This window comes from Odontesthes bonariensis, chromosome 9 (genome assembly GCF_027942865.1).
Source record: "Odontesthes bonariensis isolate fOdoBon6 chromosome 9, fOdoBon6.hap1, whole genome shotgun sequence".
NCBI classification, from domain to species: Eukaryota; Metazoa; Chordata; class Actinopteri; order Atheriniformes; family Atherinopsidae; genus Odontesthes; species Odontesthes bonariensis.
The window spans coordinates 26982293-27006347 of record NC_134514.1 but is presented as its reverse complement, the minus strand read 5'-3'; the positions used below and the strand labels follow the sequence as shown (position 1 = coordinate 27006347).

General features: G+C 42.5%; 3 protein-coding genes across 5 annotated transcripts; all 3 read right to left on the bottom strand.

Moving 5' to 3' along the window:
• Positions 1–1025: 1025 nt before the first annotated feature.
• Positions 1026–5809, bottom strand: ccnp (cyclin P). Its single transcript, XM_075474474.1, has 9 exons — positions 5226–5809; positions 4418–4543; positions 4172–4259; positions 3455–3627; positions 3226–3324; positions 2198–2353; positions 1902–2060; positions 1635–1813; positions 1026–1502 (listed from the first exon to the last, which is right to left on the bottom strand). The coding sequence occupies exons 1-9, from the start codon at positions 5256–5258 to the stop codon at positions 1334–1336; spliced, it is 1182 nt and encodes a 393-aa protein (XP_075330589.1). The 5' UTR covers positions 5259–5809; the 3' UTR covers positions 1026–1333.
• Positions 5810–7465: 1656 nt separating this feature from the next.
• On the bottom strand, positions 7466–17348 carry akt2 (v-akt murine thymoma viral oncogene homolog 2). Of its 2 annotated transcripts, none has more exons than XM_075473884.1 (14): positions 16928–17348; positions 15112–15286; positions 14719–14850; positions 14485–14596; positions 13304–13457; positions 12583–12714; positions 12280–12345; positions 12114–12182; positions 11799–11921; positions 11358–11486; positions 10786–11000; positions 9918–10005; positions 9728–9830; positions 7466–9566 (listed from the first exon to the last, which is right to left on the bottom strand). In XM_075473884.1, exons 2-14 carry the CDS (start codon positions 15155–15157, stop codon positions 9487–9489), a joined length of 1449 nt encoding a protein of 482 aa, XP_075329999.1. In that variant the 5' UTR covers positions 15158–15286; positions 16928–17348; the 3' UTR covers positions 7466–9486. The 2 variants fall into 2 exon arrangements, with proteins under 2 accessions (XP_075329999.1, XP_075330000.1); XM_075473885.1 differs by having other exon boundaries at positions 17072–17348.
• A 263-nt stretch (positions 17349–17611) lies between these two features.
• dhx40 (DEAH (Asp-Glu-Ala-His) box polypeptide 40) lies at positions 17612–23895 on the bottom strand. Of its 2 annotated transcripts, XM_075473882.1 has the most exons (17): positions 23593–23895; positions 23247–23392; positions 23038–23157; positions 22693–22929; positions 22527–22593; positions 22310–22441; positions 22084–22183; positions 21274–21360; positions 20956–21138; positions 20785–20865; positions 20530–20687; positions 19543–19657; positions 19346–19454; positions 19125–19219; positions 18972–19041; positions 18620–18848; positions 17612–17817 (listed from the first exon to the last, which is right to left on the bottom strand). In XM_075473882.1, exons 1-17 carry the CDS (start codon positions 23762–23764, stop codon positions 17696–17698), a joined length of 2223 nt encoding a protein of 740 aa, XP_075329997.1. In that variant the 5' UTR covers positions 23765–23895; the 3' UTR covers positions 17612–17695. The 2 variants fall into 2 exon arrangements, with proteins under 2 accessions (XP_075329997.1, XP_075329998.1); XM_075473883.1 differs by lacking the exon at positions 23593–23895 and having other exon boundaries at positions 22693–22981; positions 23247–23337.
• Positions 23896–24055: the final 160 nt, after the last annotated feature.

The window sequence follows — 24055 nt, the reverse complement described above, 5'->3', positions numbered from 1 at the left end:
ACTGTCCATATCAGTATAGATATCCAACATATTTTTTTTTTTTCACATTGAAATCTGATGTGTTTTCAAAGTGTTCCTTTAATTTTTTTGAGCAGTGTACAAAAGTTACAATATTTGGGACCGGGAATTGCTGTATGTAGACTATATGCTATCGAAACAGCATACCTTGTTGGCCCTCCGGGGCTCATCTCCCTCTCTGCATCCAACATGCACCATCGGTCACTTGGTGGAATGGAGGACTAGAGAACATTTAACTTAATCGCTTGATTCCTCCTCGTCAGTTGGAGAAAAATCTTCCTAATTTTTCCTCTAAAACTTCCTCATCTCTCTCCACCTCCCCAGGGCTAAAAATTAGGTCAAGAGTCTGATAGTGTAGGCCCTCTTCATCGTGCCGTGTGAAATGTGTAGCTCAGTGTAGGTCGATCAGATGTTATGATAAAATCAAGTTTACACACTTGTACTCTCCACTTATAGAGTTGCCCTTTGTGTTTTTCGCCCCCGACAGCTCATTACTTTTGCCCCGGACTAGTCATTGGACTTATATCTAAACAAAAATATACAAATTCTTGTTTATAGTTGTAGCTTGTGGAACTCTAGTTTCTAGGACATGAATTTGTGCAGCATTTTATTTTTTTTTTAATTCCTATACTTAATTTTTCTAAGTTTGATACAGTATCATGGTGATGCATCAGAATTTTGGTGTCAGTGCACAGTTTGAGACTTCACTCTACTGACCTGATAATGCAATTGGCTTCATATTTAAGATGGTGCGGCACATGGCAACTCTGAGGACGTGCAAAGCTCGAAACATCAACTCGGTGTGGTAAAATGGCCACGAGTAAAGCCCCCCAATGTGTTCTTTGCCGTCTGTGGTTTCTCAGCAGTCATGCAGTCACATGGTGGCTCTGTTGTCCCATAAAGTCTCCCAGACTTGCTGAAATAAAGACAACTCCTAAATTTATTGAAAATAAAGACAGCCGCATCTCAACACTGACGCTTTATTTTTACATTAAAACTTCCTCAAATATGTTGAAAGACAGCCAACGTACTCCACAAAAGACGAGACACACAACAGAAAAATGTTCTAAATCAGCTGCAAGTTAAGACCATAAAACAAGTTCATCACCACATTCGCCCAAAGCACACATACAAACTGCCTGCAACTGTCAACATCCAGCATCAAATCTCACTTTTTTCTGACCCATTTATTTGGCAGCTCCTGAGGATCCAGAAGCTTGGACCACATAGGAATCAAGTCCTTAAGTGATACTTAGTCCAGTACCCTTTACCTTGAAGCTTGAGGATATAATTCCATTCCTTTGAGTCAGGCATGTCAAGAGCATACACTGAGCAGACCTGTAACATTCTTCAGACCCGGGTGTCTGCTGACATGCATGGTCTCTGGAGAGGAGAATTTAATAAAAGTGGCACAGATCTCCTGGGTGTGGGCCTTGGCTGCAGACTTGGCTAGAATATGCATGATCCTCAGCAGAGTCGTCTCACTGAAAATCAAAGCATTCATATACCAATGCTGACCACTAACAAAAAGCTTTGCATTAGAGCAGTTTAAAGGACACCGAGTAACGCTATCACACAAGATGGATGAAAAAGGAGCATCTAAACAAGCCGCACACCTGCCAACATGGATGCTGGAGGCCAGACACCACGCAGCCTCCCCCTCTGCTGTCGGGGGCTCCTGTAGAACTTGGCGGGCCAAGCAGAGGGCCGCTCCAGCGAGCTGCAAAGGTAGAAACACCACACACTGGCACTCGAGGAGAGACAACTCCAGCAGATAACGAGCCATCCAAACCATCTAGAAGTAAAGAAGGCAGGACGGATGACGCTTCAGACTGGTTTCTGACTCACAGTAACTGGACAGAGAGCATACAGTAAGGATCTACCATGGCACTGCAGTGGGCGACAGAGGCAAAGAGGAGGAGGAAATGCAGCGGGGGACAGTAGGACAGATCAAACTTGAGCGCACAGAGGACTTTGCGTTCCATTCGCAGCAGCTGATTCTTACTGTAAGTGTTGTCCATTAAGCTGCAGAGTACAGACACCTGGAACAAGAACAGGGTAAAATCTTTTTCAAGAAAAAAAAAAAAAAAAAAAGACACTGTACATTCACAAATGACTAAACTAGCATACGTTGGCCTACTGGAGCTTTATATTTGGGGAAGTATAAAAGTCAGCGCACCTCAGGGAGGAGGCTCTCTTCTTTCTTTGCTGCAAGGAAGAGGCAAACCAAACCGAGGAGCTGCAGGTTGGCTGTAGTCACCTTCAGCTGTCGCAGGGAGCGGTTGAGGAGGTGTACGGCCAGATAGAGGGTCTCATCTTGGAACTGCATTAACTCCTAGTAACAAATGTGGTATTCGACTTTAACAGACTCATGGGTAACAAAGTAAGGCCTTAAACTCAGAGTTGAAAGTCTTTGTTTCACTTTTAATAACATGTCTGAGAGTCAAAATAAATGCTATTATTAAAACTTTAGCGCATTACCCAAGTTATGCATTACTCAGTAAGATCTACCATTGGCTGTATGGAATAGCAGCTGTTAGGTAGAGCCTAAAGATGTCAATAAAGGCTAACTTGCTGTAACTGATGTGTTCTTTTGACAGTTTCACATCTTCTAAAGGCTGATTTATGCTTCAGACGCAAAGCCTCCGACGCTCGGACGCAGAGCCTCTGCGAGCGTCACAATCTTGACCACTCCCCCACGCAGAGGCTCTGCGCGCGTTGTCGTGCACCTCAGAAAAATCCTGACAACGCGTCAGACGCACGCAGACCACCAACGGAAGTGCGCAGACAAAAGCGGCTGTGATTGGTCCTCGGTGTGCCTTTCCGGTTGTCTGTGTGGCTTCCTCCTTTGCATTTTCGCCAACTCCAATAAAAGAAGCTGTTCTTCTTCGATGTCGAGCACCTCCAGATCCATATCTTGCATACATTTTTTTTTTTTTTTGAAAAATGAACTTCCGCCGGCGCCCCCGAAGTTCTCGTCACCGCCCACCGAAATTCTCGCGAGGGGAAACTGCTGTGCGTCCCTAGAAATTCCAGACCGAGGTTGCAGAACCATAACATGAAAAGTGGTTCGCGACCAGAGCAAAGCAACACGTCAAGACGATAGACGCAGAACTATAATCCGCCCTTTACGCTCCAACTTAATTTTTAATTTTGACAACAATTTTATCTTGGATTAAGAGTCTTTTGAAAAGTGCTGTTGCTCACATGAACTTGAATGATCCAGTCCACCAGCACAGCTCGAGTGGCATCTGTGAAATTCCGAGGGAGGTCGGCATTGGGGAAAGAGTTCCACGTTTGACTTCTCTACAGGGTGTAAACAAAAGAGGGGGTTGGCACTATACAGAAAAGTAAAATCTTTGTGGCAGTCCTCTATTAAGACCATTTTAGGGATTATTCCATCTCGGATTTAAGACAAAGCAGTTTAGATTCCTACCATCATGTCCAAGAACAAGTCCCAGGCGTAGGCTCGGTCCCAAATCAGGTCCAGTTTCTCAAGTGCCGTCTCCACTTCATGCCGTAGTAAGCTGGGAACCAGAGCCTGAAGGCTGTGAAGACCCTGCAGCTCATGAGGGTAAAGGAGCACAGCCTTCTCCACACATTCATCTGCTGCTCAGGAGGGAAAAGGAGGACACAGAGACATAAGCAGATCATTTGTGTTTGCGTTTAACAAAATCATAAAAGTCAGCTCATCATACGAGCACTGGCAACTTAGTTTGCAGTCTCCCCATTTGTCCTATGCTGGTCCAAAAGCATTAGATGCCTGTAAGAACGGTGACAAATTAAAGGGGAAAGCCAACAAACAATCTATGATTTAGATTCTATAAGACCTTATATCTCCACTACAGGGATAAGACCCTCATTACATCATGACTCTGGTTTAACATACCAACATCTGCAATAGGTTTTCTATTGGGTTGAAGTGTTGCAACTCAAAAGCCATAGCTCTTGATTGCCATATTTTCTTATTCAAACCATGCAGTGACCTCTTGCCCCAATAATGGTGGCACTAAAATCCTGGGACCATGGGCTCCAATTAATTCATATCAATACAGTGACCCCATGTACCCCCATATGGGCTTTTCTGAAAATCAATCACCAATCTGTTGCTGAAATTGAGACTGTGGTCCGAAAGGATGTTTGAAAAACTTACCGACGACACTCCCAGCAGAGCACCTCCTACTATCCTCATGGAATCCCATGATGATGCTTTCACTGGTTTGCGTAGATAGCCTCCTCTCCTGCAGTGAATAACTTATACATAAGTTCCACGCTTCAGTATTCCTCTGACCGCTAATGGGCGTGGAGTAGCAAGTTTAAAAAATGTAATACAAGAGCCGACGTGACAAATCCCGTAGCTGGTTTCAGGCAAAGGTGGCAAACAGGACATAAGGCATACCCATCTGCGTTCTGGTTCTATTTTGACCGCTGCAATCCTGGACTCCTCGACTTCTGCAGGCTGCCTGCGCTCTACCGGCCCACAGGTGTTAGACCAAGTTCTTAATGGGACTCTCCTCTCATCCGCCTGTAGGGACAACAAAGCATCTCTACGCATATAATCTGAAGATTCTGGACACTTAAAATATCTACCCAACTTTTAATTATTTATTTTTAACATTTTTGTTATCATTCTTAACGACGAAAAAAAACAACAAAGATTCTTGTCATTTAAATGCTTTTTGGTGGCTGCAGAGAGCATTCCTTTGCTAAAACATGGGTTCAGTTGCACCTCTCAAGGTGTTGCTTTGGCAACCTCATCAATCAGGGACTCCCCAACACCTGGTATCGTGGTGTGAGAATTAAACTTCCGCAACACAAAAATGGAGCAGGCTTCTACTGAGCGCATGGGCAAAAAGATGATCCTGTGTGCAGAGCACTCAAAAAAATACCAGCAGTTTATCACCAATGGGAACGGAAACTGATTGAGATATTTCCATTCTTGTCAGATCACTTTAAGCTTTTCCTGTCATTCATCACTTTTATTTAACCAGGAAAATTGGAACTTTTTGAGAATCAAAATCTCTGCAGTGAGGGCCCTGTCCAAGACAGGCAGCTGTCATCAATTGATTTGGACAACGAACAACATGTAGAGTCAAGGAAGGAAGAAGATAAATAAATAAAAAGAAGCAGGATTTGAATATACACTTGATAAATTAACTTTAATCAGTGGTGATGGAGACTGGGTCTGCAGAGCACACAGAGCTCACCTTCTTGTGTAAGTCCAGCAGAGGCTTGGCCATGTTTACAGCCGGAGACAGAGTTCCCGTGCCGGGCCGCTGCAGCTACTTATCCACGGGTGTCGGCGGGAGGTCTGAAGCGGAGAGAGGAGTCATGCCGCCCGAAGTGACGCTAATAAAGACAGCTGGTAGGCTCTGATTGGACTGGGGTCACCGGTGTCAAGGCGGACAGGTTCACAGACAGAACTTCCGGTCGACACTTGGGGTAGAAACGGTCAGATTTCCGCTCACTGTCCTCGACAAAAAGGTTCTCCCTCCTCGTAAATATTAGCTGCAATTGACTCAAAATCTTTACTCTTAAAAAACATGACCATAAGATATTGAATAATGTAAAAAAAAATAATAATAATTTAGTTGCTGTATAACGTTAAATGGCTGTCCAAAGTCGATGAACTTAACAAGTCACCACCAAACAGCACCTTTTATTTGGTGGAACCACTTTGTCCACTCTCATCTGAATAAATCTAAAACTATACTTTTTGAATTATTTAACGCTTGGTAAACAGTCGCAGAAATGTTTTTACACCCCCTTTTTTCAGTGGAATAAAATCAGCCATTTGTAAATCTTCCACAACTTGGCGTTCAACAGCCTGTTATCAAATATATATATATATATATATATATATATATATATATATATATATATATATATATATATATATATATATATATGTGTGTGTGTGTAACCTGGCAGGATAGAAAATGTTAAATAATTATATATGGGTTTATACTTTAAAACTATCTGTGAAAAACCTGAAAAAAATATACAAGATAAACTTCTTGTCCATTAAAATATCAAGTGAGGAAACGGTGGCATGCAGGTGTCGCACAATGTAAAACCAGTGCATGAAAGACACACATAAACACCAGGTTTATTCAGTAAAAATGTTTACTGGCTCATTATAGTTGCAAATGTCGTTAGATACCATTCTGTAGCAGGTTTCACCCGATACATTGTAAAGTCTTGCAAAAGGGGAGGCTGAAATGCCTGCTAAGTCCTCCCCTTAAAGATTGCTTTTTTTTTCTTCCCCCCCATTGCCCCTTGCGCCTCATCTAACAGCAGCAAGCAAATAATGATGATAATAATCATTTAAAAAAAAAAAGAATTTCTCTGTAACACCAGCATCAGGTAAGACATTCCTGACTGTTGATCACATTCAGATATACAGAGAAGCAAGGTAACAGTAGTAAAGCTGCAAATCAAAGACTGGAAAGCTGCAGGCCTCCCCTTTCTATTCACCATCAAGCTTCTTCTTCTGCTTTTTTTTTTTTGGTATTTACACAATAATGAAGAGGCACTTGTTGTGCCAGTGTATGCCTACAGCAGAGGTCAGGGGTATGAACTTGCATGGTTAGGTGTGAAGCGTTGCTTAAAGCGTGGCCAGCAGCGAGGTTCAGTGTATGGCTTCACGACCCCCCCCAAAAAACAACAACCAAACATTAAAAACAGGGTCCGGCAGCACCCCCTTGTGGCCATGGTAGCAATGAAGGCAAATCCACAGCAGAGTCCCATCAGTGCAACGGTTCCGCCGCTTCCAAAGCCAAAGACTCTGGGACAGAGAATGATGGTTGCGCCTGAGCCAGTGAGAAGAGCTGCTGGAGTTGCGAGGTGTAAATCAAAGCCTTTAACATCTGCAGGAAACCGAGCCCACCTCGTGCTCACTGCCCACTCAGTATCCAGCTGCTTTTTTTTTTCCTTCTTTACATGTAAATCACCACTGTCGTGCATTCATCTCGCAGCCACCCTCTCACACACACAAACTTGGAGAAAAAGGAAAAACATAGAGACGTGACAAGACGGATATCCCACGGGAATGCTGACCTGCCTTTGCACAAACACCATCTCAATCAATGCTCTGCGGACTATGGTAGAAAAAAGTTTCAGTTTAATTACTGTCAGCTGAATGCATTTACATTTATCTCTAGACCCACCTTGGGGAAATCTTGGGGGTAAACTAAACCATTTCTTGATAAGCTCAACGTTAACGCCTTCCAACAAAATGGAGACAAACATGCCTTTAGTTTTAGTTTTAAGAATACTCTTTTAGGATGCTTATTCCAACATAAGCATAATTATTCTGGCTAATATGCGGGGAACGTGGTATTTTGGCCACGCTCATAACCAGAGAAGCAATCCTCACGTGGAACCCCCTCTTTTGAAATGATTGACATAAAGCAGTGAACAAAAAAAAACAATAAAAGTGAAGGAAGCAGTTTAAAAAACTTTTTTAATATATATATTTTATATAATGTATACTTAAACAGGACAATGTGTCTTCCAAAATTTGAGAAATAGATGGACAAAAAAAAAGAAAAAAAGAGGTGGAAATTCGACAAAAACGAAAAACAACAAAACAATGACATACAGGATGGTTTTGATGTTCCTTTAGTTAAGCAACCAACATCTCTTCCAGCATTATGGAATATAACACGCTTCAATAACATCAGTTTGAGCACTTTTTCCAATATGCCGTCTGTGGCTTCTCTCCACCGTGAGCCGCCATGACTCAAAGTATGCACGTTTTCATTTCCACTTATTAATACAGCGAATGCTTTTTGTATGAGCACTGCAGACCGAAGGCTGCTCCAACAGGCTCACGCAGCCTTTGGACCAACTGCAAACCTGCAGCTTCAGACATAGAACTGAGTGCTTCGGCACATCTTTTAAGAAAAAAAAAAAAAAAAAAAAACACAAATCAGACTCTAAACATCAAAATGCGGAATCATATAAGTGAAAAAATGTCCCAAAAAAATCATTCTTTTATTTTTGGCCTCTTACCAACGACTGAACTCTTGTCATTCTTTAAATATGGGGACAATCAAAAGCTCATCTTAAACATATTTAAAGAAAAAAAACAAAAAAAAACTTGCAATGATAGTTTAAAAAAAGAAAAGAAAAAGAATAAGAGATTGTTGCCTGACTCTTCAGCTAGGGAGTGAGATCTCTCCGGACAGGTTGGGTGGGAACTGCGATCTATAGTCTCGTCTCCATTTTCCACCACCTTTGACACACGATGAGAATGGCCTGGACCTCCTTTACGCATCCAACCAGCGGCCAGTTGGGCTCTTGCAGTTTGAACGCAGCAACCTGAACTTTGAAAGCGTCACTGTGAGTTAAACGAATGCAGCTTTTACAGTAAAGGTTAGCCACACGGCAGATCTTTATTTGTAATCCTGACTCGGTCAATTCAGCGGCATGCCGGTTACAGCGATCATAAATTACACGCCTGCTTGGAAAAAGAAAAAAAAAAAGAAAAGAAAAAAGAAAACGATAGCCCATTGAGTGTGCCATGTAGTGTCCTCTGTTGTCGATATTCCAGCAAAGTTTCATCGTTTAAAAACGTGCATAAAAATAGACACAAATGGATGGCTAAAGAATCAAAATGGTTGTTCATTCATTCTCTTACACACTCTGCACGCACGCATACATTCATGTCCTCTTGTCCATTGGCATGTACACTGGTGCAGTGCAAACACAGTAATGGCAACTCTCCTCGGCTTATCCCTCGTCCTCGTGTCCCCGCTTCTGTGGGAAAATCTCACGCTTGATTTGTAACAGCAAGTTCCAAAAAGAGCACTTGTATGTTCTATTTTTTTTTTTTTATAAATCACAAAAAAAAAGAAAAAGCTGAAATATGGCTTTACATTTAAAACCGTAACAACTGATGTCATAAAAATTTGTCCTTTTCCCCCCAAATATTTTCAATTCTGATTATACTTTTCAAAATTCTATCAGGTTTGTTTACTTTATGTATATGCAGTCTATGCTTGGGTTGTTTGGCGTCTGTGTGTGTGTGTGTGTGTGTGTGTGTGTGTGTGTGTGTGTGTGTGAGTGTCAAGCATGGGTACAGCTGGTAAAGAGGTGGTACTTGCTGGCATAACCTGGTTTTCAAAGTGTAAAGGCTTTGATGTGGTGCCCAGTGTAGTGCAGCAGAGGTCCAGCAGGGAAGCCTTAAGTCAACCCTGAGAGGACGTACAGTGACAAAGCTGCCAGTCTATCCACACGAACTCGCTGAGGTCAGTCATTCATGGTTTGCGTGTTCATTTCCTATTCTATTATCAGTGTCTTGTCTGATTTGCCGTGTGTGTGCGTGTGTGTGTTAAAGACAGAATGAAAATGTGTCTTGTGCCACTTTTTGTTTTGTGTCGTTCAAATTCCTCAGCAGTGCAAGTGTGTGTGTGAGATTGTGATTGTGTGCCAGCCTGCCTGCTTGTTCATAAGTCTGAGTGATCATTCCCGTATGCTGGCAGAGTAGGAGAACTGAGGGAAGTGTGTACGCTGATCTGAGTCCTCTGCATCTAAACTGTCATCTGGAGTGTACACAAAGGGAAAGAGACAAACACATAGTGAAGATGAAAACAAATGTCAAAGCTCATAGCTCTTCAGGAAAAAAAACAACAAAAAACAAAAACACAAAAAAAAACTTGAAGCTAAGCACAAACAAAAGCTGCACGGGTCTAAATGTACTTACACTTGTCTGGAGGAGTTAATGTGATCGTTTCTGCTGTGAACTCGTCATCAAAGTAACGGGTGTCTGTCTCTGATGTCACCTGGGGCTTGAAGGGTGGAACAAGCTGAAATGAGGGAGGAAATTAATAATTTCACTGACAGCTCATCTTCTTTTAGAAGTCACGTCACTTGTTTCCGTGCACGCCTCTCACCTTTTTGTCCATCACATCCTGCCAGTTAATGGAGGTGAAGAACTTGTGGGTCATCACATCTTTGGCATCGTCTGGTCCGCCTCCGAGCCTGCAAATGGTACAAGATTACCGTCATAACCATCTATGTAAACACAGTAATCAGGAACACACAACGGGCTCTTTTCAAGTTGTTATCCACTTCCTTATATTCTCCAGTTTCTTGTCAAACATGTTAATTTCCTTCCGCCTGCAGCTACGTGTGTTAGTCAGCCTGCAGGCAGAGCTCAATGTGCTAATATTAGCAGTTCTGCAATTGCCAGAAACGCGGGGCTTTGACCAAAACAACAATCAATTATGTCCCCATTGGAGGCCATTACCTTGAACCAAAACCAATCAAGAAGGAACACAGGCTCCAATAACACGGTTACTATTTTTTTCTATAGCTGAATAGGAGGCGCCTCAGAGCACAGATAAAGAAAGAGTCAGAAAACTAATCAAGTGCAACAGTCACGGTCTTGATTCCCAGAAAGGAACGTTTTCCCTAGCTGTTCTGCTCCGTCTCCAGGACATCGATGCGCCAGAAAACACATTTCAACAATGAATACCAGTTCATGTTATTATTGTGTTTTTTTAAACTATAAAGTACCAACATCCGCCATAAAAATCCGTCACCTGTAGCACCTTGATACTGTCCGAAGCACAGAGAAATCAGCCTTTCATATAGCGGCACTAAATGGGTGCACAGCTTTTCAAAATAATCTAATTTTAAGATGGATTTGGACTATTGTAGAATTCTGTATATTCTTTTGCTCATCTCTAACCCTAATTTTTTATTAATTTATTTAATATTTAACTCGTTCTTAACATGATGGAGAAGCGCCACACAGACCTTTGTTTGGGATCCTTTTTAAGCAGGCCTGCCAGCAGGGCCTTGGCCTCTGGGGCCAGGTTCTTGGGGAACCGGATCTCCTCCATGAGGATGAGCTCAAACAGGCGCTCGTGGTCCTGGTTGTAGAATGGCAGCCGACCACACATCATCTCATACATCACCACTCCCAATCCCCACCAGTCCACAGCCCTTCCATAGTCGTTGTCCTCCAGCACCTTACAGAGAGGAAAGTCGCAAGATTTGGGAGATAAAACAACAAGGCTGCAAAATAGCAATCAACCTTTTCTCATTCACTAAAGACAGGACACCAACTTTAAAGCATTCACTTACCTCATGAAACCAAATAAACAACAGTAGCGCCTGCCTTCAACTGCTTTTTCTCGTTGGTTAAGAAACTACTTTACTTCCTGTAATTTCTCATCAAATTAAATAACCATTGATGGCCATTTAGCATGTTCTTCCAGCCAGACCTTTTTTCATTATTATTATTGGAGCCCACTAAAGCTAGTCTCATGCTTACCGACATCCCGACTGCAAAAACAAACTGATGCCCACACTCAACATGGACTTACCTCTGGTGCAAGGTACTCCGGAGTTCCACAGAAGGTTTTCATGGTAGCTCCGTCTGTGATCCCCTCTTTGCACAGCCCAAAGTCTGTTATCTTTATGTGGCCGTCTTTGTCCAACATGAGGTTCTCGAGCTGCACAGGGGGGGGATTCAAATTAGAGTCAAATCAGTAGAGATATGGCACTAAAAGAAATTAAAAATGAGATATCACAGAAGGCACCGATGGCTGCAACTTAAAATTGAAGGTTTAAGGGCTGAAAACTGGTTTAAACTGTTGTTTCTCATTTGTATTTTCTTTTCCGTCTCCAACAGCGTTATCTTTAATACTCTCGTCAATATTGCAGCAAATGACTTGGGCCTGAAAATTCAGCTCTGATCAGATGCCTTACGACAGGTGAGCTTGTTCGATTACTTCCTGTAAATGACTGCTACGGCACGAACTTACCTTTAAGTCCCTGTAAACTACATTGCGTGAGTGTAGATACTCCAGTGCTGACACTATTTCTGCACCATAGAATCGCGCCCTATCTTCTGTGAATACTCTGTCCCGGGATAAGTGGAAGAAGAGCTGCGAGAGAATTTAAAAAAAAAGAAAGAAGAAAAGAAATGGGGAGTGGCTTAAGACTTTTTGTGCAGCACTGTATTCGTTTTCACAACGTGCAACTTACATTTCTGTCGTTTCAAATGAGCCATTTCTCAAAAAGTAACAAACAGATATGACGACACACCTGCAGGCCAGATGACAAAAGGGAACACTTACTTCTCCTCCATTTGCATATTCCATCACGAAGCATAGACGGTCGTGTGTTTGAAATGCATATTTTAGTGTCTGTGGAGGTAGGGGGAAAAAAAAGTAGTGTGACAATTGAAGTCAAAATCGCCGGTTATATCAAAAAAAAAAGGAAAGAAAAGAAAAGCTGACCTACCGTTAGAAAGGGATGCCGTGTGTTTTGGAGCACTCTGCTCTCTGTAACTGTGTGTGCAACCTCATCCTGCAAGCGCACACACACACACACACACACACACACACACACACACACACACACACACACACACACACACACACACACACACACACACACACACACACACACACACACACACACACACACACACACACAAATTCAGTACATGCGGCTGGAGGAAAACCACATACTAATGTGAAGCTAGTAATATTGCGACAAAACAGTTACAAGTAAAGGATTTTAGTGTGATGAGACAGCACTAACTTTGGCAATGATGACTTCTTTGCGGAGGATTTTCATGGCATAGTACATCCCCGTGGCTTTCTCCCTCACCAAGATCACTTTACCAAATGTCCCTTTGCCCAGCAGCTTCAGGTAGTCAAAATCACTCATGGTCTGTCGGAGCAGAGGTCAAAGATTAGCCGTGACAAAGCCGCACACTGTTACTGTTGTTCGCCTGCCACACTGAACTCATTCCCGGTTTTTCTTAAAGACGACATAAATGTTCCACGTGCCTCCTTGTCCGACTTCCAAATGGATTCTAATGTAGGCTTAACGTGTAAAAACACAGTCTGTGAGATGTAAAGGTGAGGAACATCCCTTCGATGGCTTCACACTCTCATAAAACATCTCTATTAAATGTTAAACATGTACAAGAGGCAGACAATGCTTAAGAATCGTGTGGCATCGTTTAATTAAAGGCTGGAAAACTAAAGAAGAAAATAAGAGAGAAAGAGCAAAAAAATTAATAAAATAAATAAAAATCATTATACATCAACAGAAGCCTCTCGGCTAAAGAAAACATATATATACACACATACACAAATGTTGCCCATCTTCCATTTTAAGGTTGCTTCACCCAAAAAAAAAAAAAAGCTTTGAGAAAGAGGCTTAAAGTTTAAACAACTTGCTCAATAAAGATGAGCTTAGCTGGACAAACATGGCATACACTCAGCTGCCAGGCACTGCTTGTGCAAATACTAACCACTTTTGTACGGGATTTGGACATAGCAATCTCCATCTCCTCTGTGCCGCTGCTGTCACTCGGTGAGCCAAATTTGATCTCCATGGGTTCCTCATCCTGGTGCTGACTCTTCAGGCTATTCGCTACAGTCTGGATCGATCGCATCCATTCCTCCCTGACCCAGAAGAAAGCACACACTGACCTTTAGCAAGTCTAATGCCATGTCTAAACTACTCAGAATCTATCCCTGAAGAATTAGAAATGGAATAAGTTTCCCTTTTAGATATCACACATCTGTTTTTCTTTTTAATAAAAACTGAATACAGATATGGCCAAAGATATATCTAGAAGAAAAAATGGCAGCCTAGCAAGCTAAATTTAGAGGCTAGAGGATAATCTGTAGTATTCAGCAGGGGGGCTTCTGGGATTTGGTATTTGGCAGAGCAGAGATCAACAAAACTCAATGATGGTTGCTTGAGTTAGAGGTGAATAATCAGCTCTAATCTGGCACTGAATTCTATCTGGAACAGGATGGTTGTTCCTGCTCTTAAGAACCAAATGGCTTTTGCTAAATGTAGCGAACAATGGGCCCTTTAAGCCAGCTGCGTTTGAGTTTGTATCTTGTGTCTTTCTTTCCTCGCTTCCTTTACAGCAAGTTAAAGACATGACTATTCAAACCAGCCCCAACTCCAGACTTTTTAGGAAAACACCCTACCCTTATGACATTGTAAATATTTGTGCTGTAAAGATTCTCGTCCATTTAGCTAAAACTTTAAAACTATGTCCACTCTAAGTTAGCTACATCTAAGAACAGATTGTTTTACACCCCCTATAAATGCACTTCAAAGCTGATAAGTCTGACACCAACATTTAAGCTAGTTCATATACATACATATATATATGTATGTATATATATATATGTTTGTATGTGTGTGTGTGTTAATGGTGTATTCCAATGTGAATCATGTGTTACAAAAAGAACAGCCTGTCTTGGTGAACACCGAGCTCTCTTCAGTTTACTATGTTTAACATGTCTTCCTAAAGAAAAAGAAAGCATATGGCTGAGAGCAATTTACACTGAAACACCATACTGTAACTGATAATGGTGGGAGGAGGAAATGGGGGGGGGGTGTCAAATGTCCAAGGCTTTACTATTTCACTTAAGCCACTTGGACGACACAGAAAATATGGGATATCTTTACCTCTCCTCGTTGCTTTCTACATGGAAAGTTCGCTCAATCACCGAAGTCCACTGGAGACACCGAATGACAAACGTATTGGGCTTGGGGCGCTCCGTTTTCATCAGCTGGCATTCTACGAAGCACAGACAAATCAGCTAAAACTGGGGAATTGAAGGCCCTCATGACAGAAGATAAGAACAGGAGAGTGTGACATGGCTCTTTTCTTAAACTTGCAAGCCAGTAGGGGCGGCCTACCTGCGACAGAGAAGTTGTTGAGAGGCGGGAGGCTGTGGTCACTGGACACCTCAGGCTTCTCTTTGTATCCGATAAAGGAGCCGTCGCTCTTTAAGATGAAGTAACGAGGACGCCACGTTTTGATGTACTCACCTGGAAACGAGACAGGTCAGACACTTTGTTTCAATGTTCGACTATAGGCTATAGGCCTGTGTGTTTAGCTCTCCTTTGGACACTCATGACACTGTAGCGCAATATAATTAGGCTAAGAACTGAGAGCGATTGAATCAGGCTGCTGTATCCGTTCTCCGTCAGTTAGCAAAACTACAAACAGGACATACACCTTCCAACCTTACGGGGGAGAAAATGATGCTCAACATGAGGATTTGATGATAAAAACAAAGTGGCCCTTACCTCTCTTATGGAGCCATCCCTCTCGAACAACACTAACTTCATTCATGCTGGGGCAAAAGACTGCCTGCGCAGGTAGGGGGCTGCAGACAAGCTGACGGGAATTGTGCAAACTGTTCTTATTGGTCAAGTGCCGAACTGAGGCTCAGTTGAAAAATAAAACTATATTATGTAATACCTGTAAAAAAAAAAAAAAAAAAAAAAAAAAGGAGAGAAAGAAAGAGTTATTGTTAAAATCAAAACAACTAATAAGTGTCAGAGAGATAAAACACCAAAACAACTCTCAGCACACCCTTTTGTCGCTTTGACACGCAGTTACAATCATTGACCGTCAGCGTTTGAAAGAGAGAAGCTATAAACCTTCCCTATCTGAAAACTGTCCCATAGTTAGATAACAGAAAACTGATATCACACGAGTGCATTGTTGTTCTTTCATTTCTTCTCCCCACTGACTTTTAAAGGTGTGAGCTTTTAAACGGCTGCACGACTACTCCCGATTCAGGTCCTCGCTTTGAACATAACCTGTAGCCAGAGGTCGTTTTCACTCTAGATACAGAGGAACCAGAAAAATAAACGAGAAAAGACACAGGGCCTGGGGGGAAGTAAAAGCGCGGCCAATGAGACAAGAGATGAAGTCATGAAATGAAAGCGATATCTCACGACAGTGTTGTCACCACAGCAAGGTGCGCGCAGAAATTCTGTGCCATCTTAGCCACTCCGATGCCTTCAGACACAACTCCACAATGCAGAAAAAAAAACTGCTGAAACCTGCATTTCATCATCATGGCCCGTCAGGGCACTTCAATCATGTCATGCAGACCTCCTCAACGCGCTCCTGGTCTCCTAACTGTGGTGTTACACAGCTTAAAACTCTGGCGATGCCCTGCAAATATTACGAGGGGATCAATGACGCTGATCTTAAAAGGAGTGAGACGAAAAGAAAAAAAAACATGCCTGCAAAGCTCTGCACAGTGAAATGCAGTGGTTTCCTGCAGTTCTTGTTGAAAGTTTGTGGAGAGGCCTTGGTGCCTCAGGGTCAGTCCAGAATCAACAGCTTATGTTAGATAATAGGTTCAACAGAATTTCAGAGTAATTCAGTGAACACGATGGGGTTGAATATTTTAGAGCATACAGTCGCAGAGGCTGTTTGAACTACTTTGTTTACCAAGATAAAAGCAGATAAGGCTTCCCTCGACTTCAGACTTTTTTTATGGCCATCCATAGTTCTCCATCACTTTAGAGTCCAGAGTAATAACAGGTAATTGCTTTTTGAGTTGATAAATAAGAAGGGCGACTTCTTTATTGTAATCGGTTTGTCTGCACAAACACGACACCTAAAAACAACTACATCCATTAAGCCGTAAAGTTGTTCGTACTCTTATTTGGCAACTCTGGAAAAGAACAATAAAGGCAATTGATACCACACAAATGCATAAGAACAACTTACTTACAGCAAATAATTAGATTTTATCGTTTGAAAATGACGTACTGTACCAAGCTCGACCACAAGCAGCCCACTGTACTACAGTAACGTAAACACATCCACTTCGTTAGTGTGGTAGCTAGCTGAGTCAAAGTCAACAAACATTACCTTCCAAGTCCAAGGCTTTTCTGTCGTCGAGTAAGAGTAATAAATGATTACTACGCCTTTAACACGGGCAACTGGAGCAAGTGGCGCTTAGGACAGCAGTGAGGACACTGACCACGAGCGCATTACGATCAAACAAGGCAGCTAGCCAAAATTTATTTTCAAGCTAACATCTAGTTAGCATGTCAGTTAGCCACCTGCGCTAGTTTTCATTACTATGGCTATTCTTACCTCGACTTCTGAGACGAAAATATTCCCAGCCGTTGCTTCTTGAAACAGCCTCGGAGCTACGCTGCTCAATGCTCACACCAGTAATCACTTTAGGCTCGTGCGTATTGAACTCTGTCAATGATCACACAGCTTAGCGGAGCTCACCAAGCTTGTTTTCTTCTCTCCCAGCGGCAGCAGCGGCGTGCTTGGTCTGTAGCTGCGGCGGTGGTTTACCGAAGCATACGCAAGCAGAGCTGTGAATAAAGTCCAGTGAGCTGAAAACTGGCGGATAGTTGCGTTAAATACGACAATAACGACTTTCGGACTCCGAGAAAGACCAAAGCCGCCTTTTTATGGCTTTAATGAGGTTAGTCGTTTGCTTAGCATGGAAGCCCTCCCGTCTCTGTCACTACAACAGCCCTGCAGACTCACACAATAGGAAGTGACGTACAACACCAGAGGGTCCAGTGTACCTGAACGGTCGGTGTGAAAGTACATCAAGTACTATGCTGTGACCTTAACCTCACCTCAACTATACACAGATGGTCTAACACAAGCTGTTAAAGACGGAAAAAGGAACAAATAAATAAACTCCCTTTATAACATCTTATGCACGTTCATATTTTCCAATCAACTCAGTTAAAGACACATAAAACCCACAACTGACATAAACAGAGCATGCAAAGTGGAAGGAATAACAAAGAGTCAGCGTAAAACATGTTTATTATCAAGATGTAATTTGCCAAGTTCTGTAACAATATATGAGCCACAGCTCCAAAAGTCCTTCAGTCACAGAGCTTTGTTTTGTTGTCTTTGTTGTTTTCGTTGCAGGTAGCGAGCACGAGCGTCACCGACTGTGGTTTCGTTGTTTCGCTTGTCCAGCTTCTTCACGACATCCTCAGCAGAAACATCTAAAATAAGAACAGGATCATAGAATATCAGGACAAGGTAGTAACAAATGACAGGACTAAAAAAGAAAACATATGTAGTCAGCAGAAAGTACATGGAGGGGGCGATAATAAAGCATAGTTTCAGTTAAAGTCAACCAAAGGTATTAAGAGTATATTGCATTATAAAATAATTCAATAGATTATGGATTGTAGTATACAACTATAAAGCCAACCATAAGCTATAAATACATTTTTTGACCTTTGGCCGTGAATACAGTACCACTCTGGTACTTCCACGTGATCCTGTACAATTTAGCTTCCACATCTTTAGAATATTTCTGTGGTTCAGATGTTTACAGCTGAATTATCACCTTAGAAGTGCTGAATAGAGCAACGCATAAACAGAGCCAGAGTAAACAGGGAATGTCAGCGTCAGCTGCTGGCGGGCAGAAGTATGATGCCAGATCCTCCTTCACTGAATGAAGAAAAAGGTGAAGAGGCCATCTTAAGACCATAGGAGGGTTTTTGTCGCAACAAACTACAAATAGTGCAAGTCTGAGGAGCACAGATGAGTCTTTAAAAGGGATTAATAGCTACCAGAGTGGGACTTTAAAACCCCCCCAAAAAAAGCTGCCATATAATTTGTGTTGAAATACTAACCACATTTCAAAGTAATCTGCCTGAACCCTGTCTATCATCTTCTTATAAAGTACAATGCAGCTTAACCTCATTTCATCGACTCTCTACCAGGAAGTAGGGAAAGAATACGCATCACATATAACATCACTTACTAAAATAATATCTAAAATATAATTCTGAACACCTTGTTGTCTTTTGGCCGCTTCCCTGGTCTCCCATTTCGTCATCTCCTCATCAGTAACTTCTTCTCTTGCGACACTGCTCAGTTCATAGACGTCCACTTCGTGGAGTTTAGGTAACAAATCCTTCACCCACTCATATCGAATGGGGCACACCGTCCTGATGTACATCCGCGAGGTCACCAGCACATCATGGAAGAGGATCCAATCCAGCTCTGCCTCCTCGTCAAACAGCTTAGAGCCGCAACAAAATCACATCCAATAGATTCATTAGAGAGAACATGTTTGTTTATTTTGTGGTCAGAATTTTGAAATTATTTTAAATGTAAAAATAACTACGTATAAAAAAGTATTTACCGATGATGATGGATGAATATTAACCATAGATCCGTGGCCATCCATTGTGCAAAACACCTTTCCAAAAGACCTGAGAAGGAAAATGAAGACTGCTGTGAAATATTCCAGGAAGCCTTATAGAGACCGTGGGGTTTGTAGTTAAACAGGCGTTACCTTCTGGCAACGTTGGTGAAGTATCCTGAGCAAAGGCATCGTCTGAAGAGCTCAGTTTTATTGCCATCATATGTTTCTACAGGGAAATCTCTTTTCTGAAAGAAAGAAAAAAAAAAATCAAACTTATTAGGAATTGTCCATTACAGCTGTAACATTGACAGTAATACAGTCCGAAACAATCATTAGACAGCAGGGTTCAGTGAGTAATGAAAGCACTGTACCCGCTGGAGGCGGTGGAGGATCTCCCGCAGCTGAGTTTCCACACTAAAGGCCGACTTCAGCGCCCTCCAGTGGATCCAGTTCTCCTTGCACCACGCTGACGGTCTGTCGCTGCAGAGGGCAAAAAGACAGGTTCACATATTTAATGCAAAACAAAGGCCCAAACTGACTTTTGTACAGCTCCAATTTCTTTACTCACCTGTCTTTGCATGACTGAAACACATTGAGAAGGGTGGCAAAGTCGTTCATGCCGCCGGTCTTTGCGGCCAGCGCTTTGTGCTTCTTACTGGCCTCTTTCTGCTTCTCAGGTTGACCTGCAGGAAGCAAGAAATCAGTTCAAGCTTTGTGGACTAAAATGTTTGGTCTTTATTTCACGCTCTGCTTCCTATACGATGCTCAGTGCATTCATAAATATATATCGATCAGCCAGCACATTAATCATCTGTATTTCAGTCTGATATGCCTGGTGCTGAAAGCCACAGAGTGGGAAAAACAAAGTACAACCCATGAGTCAGTATTTACGCATGGTATTTTCAGTCGCTCATATCGTTGTGGAAGAGTTTCAGCCCACTCTTCTTCACAACATTGCTTTGGTTCATTCAAGTTTTGGCAGGTACTGGCTTATGCTGGCTAACCCTAACCCTTACATTAGTGAAAATAATTTCTCACTGTAGCATGATGGACTCTAAAATGTTTGGAAACTGCCTGATAAGCCTTACCAGATTGATGGGCAGCAACAGTTGCTTCTCTAAGATCATTGCTGATGTCTTTCCTCCTTGGCATTGCGTTAACACACACACACACACGCACACACACACACACCTGAACGCTCCAGACCAGCAAACTGAACAAAACTTGTGTTTTTATAGACCTGCTGATGGTCAGTTAGTCAAGAGCATTTGATTAGCAACACCTGGCTGCTACTAACGCTCTTAATTCCATTGGAAATATTAAGGGTGTACTTAGTTTTCCCCACAATGTTTGTTTTTCGTTGTTTTTCCTAAATAAATAATAATTGCGCTGTCATTCGTCTGAGATTTTATATACCCAATTGGATCGTCTTGTACTTGGAAACACATTAAACCTTTGAATCCAAAGAAGGTGTACTTTTTGCAAAACTGTAAATTAATATTCATTTGAATCCTACTTTGAGGTTCAGAAATATCAAAAACCTTCCAGAGCTGACCTGGCCTGATGAAGATGTTCTCCACAGACAGCATGGCGGCAACAGGGAGCAACAGGTCTTGGCAGCCGACCGAGGAGGCTTTGAGCAAAGCCCTGGTGAGGCCTGGGTGCAGGGGGAACTCCACCATCAGCTCCCCGAGCTGGGTCACTCTTCCTCTCCTACACCAGACAGATGAGAGCTCATGAAACTTCTACCAGACTTACTTCATCTGCCGCTTTTCTGCTTGGAAAAACCAGAGGCTTGATGTTTAACTACCTGTCAATGGCGTCGAACTGGTAGAGCTGTTTTAGTGCCTCTAGGATAAACCTCTCCTCTGGACAGTCCAGGTAAGGAAACCTTGAAAAAGGAGGTCAGACCTTCAGAATGAATGATGTGCGAATTTGACCTCAAAACGTGACAACGACACAAAACCAATAAGTGGCGTACCGGATCACATCATGAACGCCGAGGCACTTGAGTGTGAGTATGACTGCAGTCAGACTTGTCCTCTGAATCTCTGGAACTGTATATTCAGGCATGCAAGTCTCCCAGAATTCCTTGGTATAGATTCGAAAGCATTTCCCGGCAGAGGTTCTCCCGGCTCGGCCTGCTCTCTGCTGGGCCTCGCTCCTGTTGACGGAAAAATCCATTTTACCGTTACCAAATTCGACTTCACAGCATGTGGTGTCAAGCAGAACAGTTTAAATAAATAAAAAAAAAAATAAAAAAGTTTTTGCATGTTGATTCGCTTCAGAGACTACTTACTTTGAAATTGGCACAACCTCCAACACATCCATGCCCACCCTTGAGTTATGGTTGAGCTGCTTCACAAAGCCGCTGTCTACAATGTACCTACATCAGAAAAAAATAAATAAATAAAAATGCATCATGGTGCGTTTTGTAGAGGAAATTATAATTTAGATTCACAGTTAAAGCTGCAGTCTGCAACTCTTTTTCAAGCATAATGCCTGGAACTGTCCGGGGATTCTGAAAGTAGTACATTAAATACCCCAATACAAAAAAAAAAAAAAAAAAAGAGTTCTCTAGGTCCCCTATATGTCCTGCTAGGTCCCTCCAAAGCCAGCAGGTTTGTTTACAAAATTGCAGACCGGACCGGTAAAAGGTAATCAATCAGGTTACGAGCTGGGCTCTGCTGCCTGTCAATCACCGATTGTGCACGCGCGATACAAGGTAGGCTCGTCCCCACGCTTATTTATCTGGACTATTGAACTTCATTACGGGCTAGTCTACTTACTGTGTGTCTTCCATGATCGCAAATGAAAGGTGAGTTGATGAATGAGGAGTCGTGTAGGCGCATCTGGCGTGCACGTAGACGTGCACGAGTGCTCATGTGTTTTGAAGGGGCGGGACAGGAAGTTGAATAACTTTTTATTTTTCGGTTAAAAAATAAGCATTTCTTGCATTTTGCGACTACGGAGGTCACCGTTTTCAACTTCAAGCGTTCTGATAGATCATGTAAACTCTTAAAATGCCAAAAAGTAGGACTTTACGTATGACAACAACAAATCTTGCAGACTGCAGCTTTAAACCAGAAACACTACAGGCCTCACTCACTTTATGCCACTGATGGTGAGAGAAGTTGCTGCAATGTTTGTGGCTACAACACACTTCCTTATGCCTTGGGGTGGTGGCTGAAAGATGTGTCTTTGTTGCTCTGGAATAAACCCCCCCCCCCGAAAAAAAAAAACATAAAAGGTGACAGAGGTATCCCAAACCAGGCTGATTTATTCATTTCAACAAAAAAATAAATCTAGTGTCAACAGCTACTGTAGGCATTTACCAGTCGGCATGGATCCATAAAGAGGCAAAATGAGAATTCCCTCTACGGTCTGGTCCTCGACATCATAGCGGTAGTCTATGGACTCAGCTTTTTCGAACAATATGTCACAGGCACGCTCAATCTCTGACTGACCTGTCAAACACAAGGGAGTTAATGTGGCACATTTCAGTCTGAACTGTGATCCTGAAAAAGGGCAGCCACCATCATCATCACTTGCCTGTTAGAAATACCAGAATATCTCCAGCCATTTCACTGGTGTGCACGTCCAGGGCCACCCTCACTACCTGGGGCCAGAAAAATTTGATAAAAAACAACAAAATATTCAATTCAAAAGTTATGCATTAAGAAAAAAAAAAAAAAAAAAAAAAAGGGACATTAAGTACCTCTTTCACATAACCGGTGCTTTCCATGTCTTTCGGTCCAACAGCAAAGCCGAACGTACAGGTTACAGGATACATCCTCCCGGGAATGGCAAAGACGGGACAGTTGTCAAGAAAAGCTGAGAGTTTGTCAGATTCCAAGGTGGCGGACATCACCACCACTTTCAGGGGCACAGAGCGTCCTTTAGTGGCCTTAGACGGGTTGGAGAAGACCTTCTTCAGTAAACCCAGGAGAATATCCTGTGAGGCGTGCAAACGCACAGCGTGCGCGGTGAATGTTGGGGAGAAAGAACTGATTTTGGATTGGCATGGTGGTAAGCTCATGACGTATGTCTACTAATAACTTACTGTGTTGAGGCTGCGTTCATGAACTTCGTCCAGTATGATGACACTGTACTGAGAGAGCGCAGGATCTGCCAAGACCTCTCGGAGCAAACAGCCATCCGTCATATACTTCACCACCGTGTCCTGGCTCACACACAAACTTCGTGTCAACACAAATGGACATGAAATAGGCGGCGTTTGCTGCGGGGAAGGAGTATCCTTTTGAGTCTCACCTGTGATGTGCAGTCATCAAAGCGTACTTGGTATCCGACTTCCCTTCCCAGAGTGCACCGCATCTCCTGGGAAACCCTCTGAGCCACTGTGATGGCAGCCACCCGGCGGGGCTGAGTGATGCCAATTTTGCCATCTTTAGAAAAGCCTAAAAAGATCAATCAAACAAAATTATAACACAGTCATGTAGGTCAGTGTTGCTGCTTTAGTTAAACCGACAAATTCGCATTACACAGCAGAAATGCTGGTCTCAGCGGTCCATATTATCATCATTTTTTTTCTTGCTACTTGCTGCAAACAGTAGAATTTTCTTCAATATCATACAGTTGGCAGTAAACAGTCGCTTACCCGCTTCGTGCAGGTACTGTGGAAGTTGTGTTGTTTTCCCACTTCCAGTCTCACCGGTGACTAGCAGGAAAGTGCTGTCTTCGACTGCCTGAATTAGTTTGGTTTTGTGCCGATATATTGGCAGATGTTTTGGCTCGTTGTCTTTTGGGTTCCATCCCGTTGGTGTAGACATGGCCGATAACTTTACCAAAATAAACCAGAGCAAAGAGCCGAACAGACGACACAATTACCGACCTAAAATCCACGGAACACAGTTCGGTATTTTGCCAATTCTTCCTCTCGTTTAAAACAAAAAACGACGCTTCGACGACTTCCGTAAACCGAGCTATCCTCGATTGCTATTGGTTCACTTGTGCCCACATGACACCAGTCTCCACCAAAATAAAAGTCCGGCTATTTTTTATTTGACTAATTTATTTATTAGCATTTGTTCGTTTGTTTTTTTTTACAATAAAAAAGTAAC